At 31.7% G+C, this 11,431-nt stretch overlaps 2 protein-coding genes and 1 pseudogene across 3 annotated transcripts; 2 read left to right on the forward strand and 1 right to left on the reverse strand.

The window, feature by feature from the left end:
* Nucleotides 1-83: 83 nt before the first annotated feature.
* LOC105280587 (traB domain-containing protein) lies at nucleotides 84-5,318 on the forward strand. Of its 2 annotated transcripts, none has more exons than XM_026973723.1 (7): nucleotides 84-296; nucleotides 909-1,241; nucleotides 3,839-4,095; nucleotides 4,216-4,330; nucleotides 4,403-4,539; nucleotides 4,612-5,015; nucleotides 5,120-5,291. In XM_026973723.1, exons 2-7 carry the CDS (start codon nucleotides 917-919, stop codon nucleotides 5,289-5,291), a joined length of 1,410 nt encoding a protein of 469 aa, XP_026829524.1. In that variant the 5' UTR covers nucleotides 84-296; nucleotides 909-916. The 2 variants fall into 2 exon arrangements, with proteins under 2 accessions (XP_026829524.1, XP_026829523.1); XM_026973722.1 differs by having other exon boundaries at nucleotides 86-280; nucleotides 5,120-5,318.
* A 99-nt stretch (nucleotides 5,319-5,417) lies between these two features.
* On the forward strand, nucleotides 5,418-6,584 carry LOC105280588 (histone-lysine N-methyltransferase SETMAR). The gene has a single exon (XM_011341236.3). It carries the CDS (start codon nucleotides 5,456-5,458, stop codon nucleotides 6,215-6,217), a length of 762 nt encoding a protein of 253 aa, XP_011339538.1. The 5' UTR covers nucleotides 5,418-5,455; the 3' UTR covers nucleotides 6,218-6,584.
* Nucleotides 6,585-10,637: 4,053 nt separating this feature from the next.
* The window catches only part of LOC113562940, a 1,802-nt pseudogene continuing 1,008 nt past the window's right edge, over nucleotides 10,638-11,431 (reverse strand).

Here is an 11,431-nt window from a genome sequence, read left to right on the forward strand (position 1 = left end):
AAGTAAAAAAAAAATAAAAGATAAATTTCTTCAAAAAAAGCACCAAATTAATCTGCACACTTAGGAACGGACTATCAGCTATCAGTGGTTATTTTTCGCTTAGTGAGCATTCACTCAACGATTGCATAACATTCTTGAATCATTCAAGTTGAATGCATTTCAATATGCAAAACTAGAGTGCTCGTTCACACGACGGCTTTACTGGATGCACCCATTTGACATATGTCTAAATGTGCATTTCTCCATACGTTAAATTTTTCTGCGAATTTTTGTTTTCTGTGTAAGTCCTCTAAATGGTGAATAATCATAATTGACCTAATAGAAATTAAATCGTGTAGATTATATTATTTTACGCACGCAAAGATTTTTTTTTATTTTTAATGAAATTTCTTTGCGAGGTTAGGAATATGCAGCTAGACATATTACCTGTCTAAATAGACGTGTAATAGCAGAGAGGAACCTGAGAGCGGCCACGCTGCCGTTTACGCCCATATTTTTGCATTGAGAAATACAACACCGAATGTGAACTTACATTCCATTTAACATGCACATGCACATGATTTCATAATGACAAAAGATCATGTGCATGTTAAATGGAATGTAAGTTCACATTCGGTGTTGTATTTCTCAAATTTCTCAATGCAAAAATATGGGCGTAAACGGCAGCGTGGCCGCTCTCAGGTTCCTCTCTGGTAATAGTAACGTTACTCAATGTTTAAGGATTTTGAGATATTTTTTATTTATTATAAACATATATACAGAATATTCATTACTTTTGTTATAACAAAGTTACGCGAGTTTATTGACATTTATTTTACATGCATCCCTAACAGTTTTCTGTGTTACATGTGATGCAAGAATATTTTTATAAGCAGAAATGTGTCATAATTATATCCATAAATGTTTAGGAAACAAGATGACAGCTAATCCAGGTAGTACTGATCGATATGTTGGTGGTGATCAAGGAGAAAAGGACCTATTATCATCCATAGAAGATAAACACTATGATATTGTTAATGAAAAAGGTGATTATAGCACATCGACCAAACCAGATATGCGCAGTTTTACCAAGGACATGATCATCAAAGAATCGGAGCATAATGTAGTAGCAGATTCTGAATCAGCAACGCAATCGTCATATACATTATCGACAATAATTAGCGCTGGAGATAATCTTGAGGAAGATAACAAGACCAAAAGCACGGAATCTTCTGACAGTGAAATTATTATTATTGATGGAGGTGAGAAGCAATATTTATATACACACACATATATATATATATATATATATATATATATATATATATATATATATATACAGGGTGGTCCACTTAAATCGATCATCTTAGATATTTCACTTGTTTTTGATGATACGAAAAAATGTCTAAGGAAAAAGTTGCACCATTCGAAGGGGCTATCATGATGACGGAACAAAAATTTTTTCAAGGCTATTTTTTTCGGAGATTCAAAGGTCAAGATAATTTTTTTAAATGGAACTACATATTTTTGTTTGCGCAATTTTATAGCCAACATCGTGAGGAGTTCAGCGACCTATGACAACATGACCTTTAAATGATCTTGAACGCGGGAAACAGAAAAATCAAACTTTATGCTCTTCAACACAAAAATTTATTTAAAGAGGTGTTCGAAATTATGTCCTCCGACTTCAATACATTTTCGAATACGATGCACAAATGATACTCTTACCCTTTTTATCATTTCTGAATTTATACTAGCATATGCATTCAAAATGCGCTCTCTCATGTTCTCTTGTATAGTTGGTACATCATTGTAAACAGTGTTCTTTAACATTCCCCACAAAAAAAAGTCTAAAGGATTCAAATCAGGAGAATGTGCTGGCCAACTGATATGTCCTCCTCTTCCTATCCAGCATCCATGGTTAGTGAAAGTTGATTCATCGGTAAACAAAATTCTGTTGAAGAAAAATTCATTGACCTCCAACTGTTGTAGCGCCCATTGACAAAATTCTATTCGATTAATAAAATCATTTCCATGAAGTTCTTGATGCAATGCAATGTGATATGGATGAAATGAGTGACGTTTAACAATGCGTAAAACACTTGTCTTGGAAATACCAGTATTTCTTTGTATTTGTCAAGAACTGATATGTGGATTATTTGCCACTGCAGCCAAAACAGTAACTTCTGCTGGTTCATTAGTTTGCAAACGAGGTCGCATTTTCTTACGTGAACAAACACTTCCAGTTTCACGAAATGTTGTAATAAGACGGTCAAAAGCAGCGCGAGACGGTAAACGCTTTTCAGGGTATCTTTGGCCGTACATTCTCTGCGCCTCTGTAGAGCTTCTTCCGCTTTCACCGTAAATAAAAAGCATTTCTATTCTTTCCTCTTTCGTATAATCAGTCATATTTAAACTCTGATATCGAGAAGCTCAGGAAATGAACTGAACTGCAAAAGCATTTCACGATCATAAATATTTACATACACATACACACACGCACACAATACATGTATGGAATTATTTCAATCTTACATTCCATTGAATTCCAGAACATGAGAATGTTTACCGATGAATCAATGTTCACTAACCATGGACAAGTAAATAGAAGAAATATGAACTATTGGACCGTCGAAAATCTAAGGTGGCTTCGATAAGTAGAACGTCCATGGAGCCTTAGAAAATGTATTGAAGTCGGAGGACATCATTTCGAACACCTCCTTAAATAAATTTTTGTGTTGAAGAGCATAAAGTTTGATTTTTCTGTTTCCCACGTTCAAGATCATTTAAAGGTCATGTTGTCATAGGTCGCTGAACTCCTCTCGATGTTGGCTATAAAATTGCGCAAACAAAAATATGTAGTTCCATTTAAAAAAATTATCTTGACCTTTGAATCTCCGAAAAAAATAGCCTTGAAAAACTTTTTGTTCTGTCATCATGATAGCCCCTTCGAACGGTGCAACTTTTTCCTTAGACATTTTTTCGTATCATCAAAAACAAGTGAAATATCTAAGATGATCGATTTAAGTGGACCACCCTGTATATATATATATTATGAAGAAACACAAGCAAATGTACTTACGAGCATGTTTATTACTTTGATATTTTAAGCTCTAACAAGGAACATTTGAATAGCCAACGTTAGTTGTGGACTTTAGTTGTGATGCTTTGAACTAGCTGTTGTTCTAAGGCTTCACAGTTCTATAAGACTTTTATAATCTAATAATAAAATCAGCCATTTTTCTGTACTAGTCTAAGATGAACCATTACTACAACAGTGCAGTATACTCTATAGGCTGTATAGAAGGAATGCGAAAACGCGAAAAAAACAGGAAAAGTGATTTAAAGTATCATGGTATTGTGTTGATAGTGCCAGAATTAAATAATGTGTCAAGCATATATATAGAATGTCTTGTCCAAGCTATGTGCATCTGTTAATAACATATTCCTGCGATAATTTGAAAACAAAAATTTTAATCCTAGATCAAAATGCTGTAATAATTTTAAACGAACAGCTAAAGTTGGCCAATTAAGTCATCTAATATCTATTTTTATCTGTAGTCTAAGTTTGCGCATTTTTACACAGTACATCGCAGATCGTAAAACTTCTCAGGCATTCCAAAACTTATTGATAGATTCTAACATTTGTGATATCAAATAACGTTTCTCATACAGTAATAAAAAAATATGTAGCCTTGATATTTTAATATTTTCGTCTTTAAGTGTGTGTGATCTTAGGAAAACTATTATTGTCAGATAATCTATAAATAAGTACTAATAGGTGTAATTTAGCACATCTAGATATATCATCATATATTACATTTTCCATTTAACATTTTTAATATTTTTCATGCTTTAGGTGTGCCAGGTACTTATAAGACAGATACTTCCAGGCCACAAAATACTAAATTTAAAACTGACTTCACTGTACATGGTGCAAAACATAATGTTGACAATGTGAGAGCGGGTGAATCACTAAAGATAAAGAAGTATGATCCTACTATTGATGATAATTTACCGGAAACTGTGACGGTACTGACCGCACAGAACGGAGGAAAATTATATTTAGTAGGAACAGCACATTTCAGTATTGAGAGCCAGAACGATGTGTCGAAAGTAATTATCTTGCATACGTTTTTCTCTCTTATATTAATTTTGAGAATGATGTCATCTTTATTGTACAGCGTTAATAATACTTGCGTCATTTCATTGAAAATATTTCCTACTCTATTACAGATTATACAAGCTGTACAGCCTCACGTCGTAGCCGTTGAATTATGCAAAGCTAGAGTCGGTATATTACAGCTCGATGAGGAAGCCTTGTTTTCTTACACCAAGGACATTAGTTACAGTAAGGTTTTGCATTTATGTAATTTCCTACGTGATGTGTTGCGTCGCTTAATTGCGTTTAATCGTTTCGCAGAAACTATCATGGATACCGTCAAAAGGGAGGGATTTTATAATGGTTTACTGCACATTTTATTGCTAAGAATGGCAGCTCACGTGGCCAAGCAACTCGATATGCCACCGGGAGGTGAATTTCGGAGGGCATTTGAGGAGGTATTAGCATTAAATGATAAAACATTATTTAAATGAAACGATTAATTTCATTTACGAGTAATTACGTTTTAGGCGAAGAAAATACCGAATTGTATCGTTCACCTAGCTGACCGACCAATCAGCATAACAATGAAACGCGCGATTCGATTGTTATCTTGGTGGCAGACCCTAAGACTGGGATGGCATTTGGCCGTAATGAAAGATCCCATTACCCAGGCGGATGTCGAACTTTGTAAAGAACGATCAATGCTGGACGAAATGATCGCCAGTATGAAGGAACAATTCCCAGTATTGGGAGAAGTGTTCGTCAAGGAGAGGGATATCTATTTAACGAATTCGTTGCAACTAGCCTGTCATCTTCGTACCAATGATCCCGAACCGACGCGAGTCGTAGGAATCGTTGGTCTAGGCCACACGCCCGGCATCATTGAAAACTGGGGTAAAGTCATACAGACCGATATACCACCTATAATGAGGTATGTATAAAATATAAAATAATAAATAATAAATATAAAATATAATGTGAAATATTTTAAAAACATTACGGATACTAAATCAATGCGTCGTTAATCTCTTCCAGTGTACCACCACCATCGTTGTCCAGTAAAATTTTAAAAGTAACCGTCAAGGCGTCGATACTTGGTGCTGTCATGTACGCAAGTTACAAAATCCTAAAGGTACCCGCTACCATCACATTTCACACTTTCAAGTCATCGGTCGAGGGACTTCTACAGGTTGGTGCAGCGCGATAGGCGAATTTGGGTTTTACCTATCTAACTTTATACATCTTGCAACAAGTACTTTCTTCGGTACTTTTTACCATAAAGCAATTTCTCTTTTATTCCGTGCTGCTTTTGTTCCGAAGAGTCTTTCGGACTTTCTCGAATCGTTTTATTGACGCACGATTGCGGTAAGCATGGAAGCTATTGCTTCTACTGATGAGTACGAGCATAGCTTGGCGGACGTTATGTATGTAGTGAATAACATACCGGGGCCTGGCATAGATGTAGCAGACTTTGAAGCGGAGTACTCCGTAGGCTGCTCTTGCGTTGAGAAGTGCAGTAATTGCTCGTGCACCCGCGGTCCTGATAATTATATTAACGCTCGGATTGTTGACGAGAAATTGGCCGGTCCGGTATTTGAATGTAATGCTTATTGCACGTGCGGACCGAATTGCGGGAATAGATTAGTACAAAATGGCCCGCTGAGCTGTTTAACCGTAAGACAGCACCCCGACAAAGGTCTAGGTCTCTTCACGACTAAATTAATAAAGAAGGGCCAGTTTATTTGCGAGTACGCTGGTGAAGTGATAGGTTTAGAGGAAGCGCGACGTAGAGTCGAAGCTAATAAACATAAAGCGATGAACTACGTTCTTGTAGTGTCGGAACACGTTGGCGATCGTGCTATTGCGACTTGCATAGATCCAACGTATTTTGGTAATATCGGGCGCTACGCTAATCATAGCTGCTGGCCGAATTCTAGCCTTGTCCCGATTAGAATAGAGGGAATCGTGCCTCGGTTATGCTTGTTTGCATCTAGAGATATAGAGAACGAGGAGGAAGTGACTTTTGATTATGCTGGTGGCGCGATGGCTAATTCCGTCCATTATCTCAGTGATACTCCTTGTCTTTGTGGATCTAGTAATTGTTTTCGCTATTTACCACATAATCAGATTTAACAGGCTGAGATATTCTCCTATTTCTACAAAAGTTATAATAATGATTCTTGTTTTATAATGATGAAGAAAATTGTATTATAGTGATATTATAAATTAATATTATAAATCAAAAGAAAAATGTAAATTATAGATTAAAATTATTACAGAAAAGGATATCTTTGTGACTTCGTTTTATTGTTTACGATATAATTGGAGGTATAACCATCAGTATATCTCAGTCGCTTCCCCAGCATAATTGCTAATAATTGCTTCTTTACAATTAATTAATGTTATTATGCGTTATATAGTATATGATGTTTCAGTAAACACCTCGTATACAGTATCGTCATAAAGCAACTATATAATGTAACAATATTTGGTGTTTAAGTATTTTTTATTGTTTAATATTCTATTTTGGATTATAGATTTTCTTATTCTTATTCCTATTATTATAGTAGTTATTCATATACATATATATATATATATATATATATATATATATATATGTATATGTAACACAATAATATAAAGTATATTATTGTATAATATTATAACATATATTTTTTTAAATGTAGGAGATATATCCGGAAAAGTAATGATAAATGTAAAGGGAGAGTTTTGTTAAATTGAACAATTTATATTAGTAACTTGTGTCTGACGACGTCTTTTAAGGCTCTAGCAGTCAATTTCTAATCTTGTTACTGCTTGTTTTTATAAGACTAGACTGGAACAAAGAATTGTGAGTTTTGGGATTATATATATATATTATATTATTTGTTTTATTATAACAGTGTTCAAAAATAATGATTTCTAATTTCCTTATAAACATTCTATCTAATCTCTGAAGGAAACTTTGCCAGACACGGGTTACTTAATAAAAATTGTTTAATTTAACGAGATATACTATCTCTTTAAGTTTATCGTTATTTCTCACAAATACCCTGTACATATACATATATACATACATGCATATGTGTATATGGATGCATATCTATATATACATATTATGGACAAAAAAGAAACAAAATGGTAATATTGTTTGTTGTTATAACATCACACATCACAACTTCTCTCTAGATCATTTAATGTGCCAACAGAGTATATGACATTCTATTTTCCGAAACATCAGATTTTAGATAACTATTCTAAAGATGTAATTTATAGTTATAAAATATTAGAATAGTATATTTCCTGTCCAACATTAGATATTTTATTATAGTTAATAAATTGAAAATAAATAATAAATTTAATACAAGTGTTCAATGCAAGAGAAAGTAAGTATCATTATAATGTTGGTACATTTTATAATGCGCTTCTCATCAAAATATATTGAAATAATAAATGAATGGAAATGAACAGTGAACTCAGTTCCTCAGTTATAATATTAAATTTATATTTAATATATCGAATTATTATGTTTATATCAATCGTTGATTATAAGAATTTTAAAGCTATATGTCACATATACATACATTTAAAATAAGAAAGATTATGTAACATCAAAAGATTAAAATTTAAAAAAATTTCAGATTAAAACATCAACGATGATTATATTATATGATAAAATCAATATATTTATATTGCAAAATAGAGTATAAAATAATGATAATGTTGAAGTACAGATAATTTATTGATTAAATTTTAAGAAGATGGTCATAATATATTTTTTCCGTAACTGTTGAACTTTTTCAAGAAAGATACATGCTCATTAGTTAACTCGTACTATATCACTAAAGAATACAGTTCTGAACTGTAACTGCCTTTACAACGATGCAAAAATTATTTGATAGTCAATCAACATTCAATGTTACGGATCTATTCAGAAATTTAGTGATATAACTGCTGTAATCATATATTATATGTATTATATTCAAGAATGTTATACATTATACATATATATGCAAAATTGGGACACATTAGATATATACTTATACAATATAAATGATGAAAGAAATTTTAGGCAAAATTGTTTGATAAATTTCGAGTGCTTTGTACATGAACTCGAATGGATGGATAATTTGTAAATCATTATATTCTACAGAGAAGTAGTATTCATATTTTTTGTATCAAATTGGCATCGTTTTTATGCTAAATTATATTGTTTTGCCTTAATTTTTAACTGTCTGCGCTAATACTACTAACGTTTTATAAGTAATTTATTAGTTTTTTTATCGACAAATTAAGTAAATTTTGTCCTAATGAAATATATATGTCATAAAACATGTATTAAACAAATATCATATTTTATCATACGCTTTACATCATTTTATTGTCAACATATAACACTATTTGCTTTCCATAACGCTTACAAATATTAACAGTTTAATTTATGTTTTATGACATATATATTTCATAGGACAAAATTTACTTAATTTGTCGATAAAAACTAATAAATTACTTATAAAACGTTAGTAGTATTAGCGCAGACAGTTAAAATTAAGCAAACAATATAATTTTAGCATAAAAACGATGCAATTTGAATACAAAAAATGAATACTACTTTCTCTGTAGAATATAATTGATTTACAAATTATCCATCCATTCGAGTTCATGTACAAAGCACTCGAAATTTATCAAACAATTTTGCCTAAAATTTCTTTCATCATTTATATTGTATAAGTATATATCTAATGTGTCCCAATTTTGCATATATATGTATAATGTATAACATTCTTGAAATATATACATATAATATATGATTACAGCAGTTATATCACTAAATTTCTGAATAGATCCGTAACATTGAATGTTGATTGACTATCCAAATAATTTTTGCATCGTTGTAAGGCAGTTACAGTTCAGAACTGTATTCTTTAGTGATATAGTACGAGTTAACTAATGAGCATGTATCTTTCTTGAAAAAGTTCAACAGTTACGGAAAAATATATTATGACCATCTTCTTAAAATTTAATCAATAAATTATCTGTACTTCAGCATTATCATTATTTTATACTCTATTTTGCAATATAAATATATTGATTTTATCATATAATATATCATCGTGATGTTTTAATCTGAAATTTTTTAATTTTAATCTTTTGATGTTACATAATCTTTCTTATTTTAAATGTATGTATATGTGACATATAGCTTTAAATTCTTATAATCACGATTGATATAAACATAATAATTCGATATATTAAATATAAATTTAATATTATAACTGAGGAACTGAGTTCACTGTTCATTTCCATTCATTTATTATTTCAATATATTTTGATGAGAAGCGCATTATAAAATGTACCAACATTATAATGATACTTACTTTCTCTTGCATTGAACACTTGTATTAAATTTATTATTTATTTTCAATTTATTAACTATAATAAAATATCTAATGTTGGACAGGAAATATACTATTCTAATATTTTATAACTATAAATTACATCTTTAGAATAGTTATCTAAAATCTGATGTTTCGGAAAATAGAATGTCATATACTCTGTTGGACATTAAATGATCTAGAGAGAAGTTGTGATGTGTGATGTTATAACAACAAACAATATTACCATTTGTTTCTTTTTTGTCCATAATATGTATATATAGATATGCATCCATATACACATATGCATGTATGTATATATGTATATGTACAGGGTATTTGTGAGAAATAACGATAAACTTAAAGAGATAGTATATCTCGTTAAATTAAACAATTTTTATTAAGTAACCCGTGTCTGGCAAAGTTTCCTTCAGAGATTAGATAGAATGTTTATAAGGAAATTAGAAATCATTATTTTTGAACACTGTTATAATAAAACAAATAATATATATATATATTAATCCCAAAACTCACAATTCTTTGTTCCAGTCTAGTCTTATAAAAACAAGCAGTAACAAGATTAGAAATTGACTGCTAGAGCCTTAAAAGACGTCGTCAGACACAAGTTACTAATATAAATTGTTCAATTTAACAAAACTCTCCCTTTACATTTATCATTACTTTTCCGGATATATCTCCTACATTTAAAAAATATATGTTATAATATTATACAATAATATACTTTATATTATTGTGTTACATATACATATATATATATATATATATATATATATATATATATGTATATGAATAACTACTATAATAATAGGAATAAGAATAAGAAAATCTATAATCCAAAATAGAATATTAAACAATAAAAAATACTTAAACACCAAATATTGTTACATTATATAGTTGCTTTATGACGATACTGTATACGAGGTGTTTACTGAAACATCATATACTATATAACGCATAATAACATTAATTAATTGTAAAGAAGCAATTATTAGCAATTATGCTGGGGAAGCGACTGAGATATACTGATGGTTATACCTCCAATTATATCGTAAACAATAAAACGAAGTCACAAAGATATCCTTTTCTGTAATAATTTTAATCTATAATTTACATTTTTCTTTTGATTTATAATATTAATTTATAATACTATAATACAATTTTCTTCATCATTATAAAACAAGAATCATTATTATAACTTTTGTAGAAATAGGAGAATATCTCAGCCTGTTAAATCTGATTATGTGGTAAATAGCGAAAACAATTACTAGATCCACAAAGACAAGGAGTATCACTGAGATAATGGACGGAATTAGCCATCGCGCCACCAGCATAATCAAAAGTCACTTCCTCCTCGTTCTCTATATCTCTAGATGCAAACAAGCATAACCGAGGCACGATTCCTCTATTCTAATCGGGACAAGGCTAGAATTCGGCCAGCAGCTATGATTAGCGTAGCGCCCGATATTACCAAAATACGTTGGATCTATGCAAGTCGCAATAGCACGATCGCCAACGTGTTCCGACACTACAAGAACGTAGTTCATCGCTTTATGTTTATTAGCTTCGACTCTACGTCGCGCTTCCTCTAAACTATCACTTCACCAGCGTACTCGCAAATAAACTGGCCTTCTTTATTAATTTAGTCGTGAAGAGACCTAGACTTTGTCGGGGTGCTGTCTTACGGTTAACAGCTCAGCGGGCCATTTTGTACTAATCTATTCCCGCAATTCGGTCCGCACGTGCAATAAGCATTACATTCAAATACCGGACCGGCCAATTTCTCGTCAACAATCCGAGCGTTAATATAATTATCAGGACGCGGGTGCACGAGCATTACTGCACTTCTCAACGCAAGAGCAGCCTACGGAGTACTCTCGCTTCAAAGTCTGCTACATCTATGCCAGGCCCGGTATGTTATTCACTACATACATAACGTCCGCCAAGCTATGCT

The sequence above is a fragment of the Ooceraea biroi genome, chromosome 11 (genome assembly GCF_003672135.1).
Source record: "Ooceraea biroi isolate clonal line C1 chromosome 11, Obir_v5.4, whole genome shotgun sequence".
NCBI classification, from domain to species: Eukaryota; Metazoa; Arthropoda; class Insecta; order Hymenoptera; family Formicidae; genus Ooceraea; species Ooceraea biroi.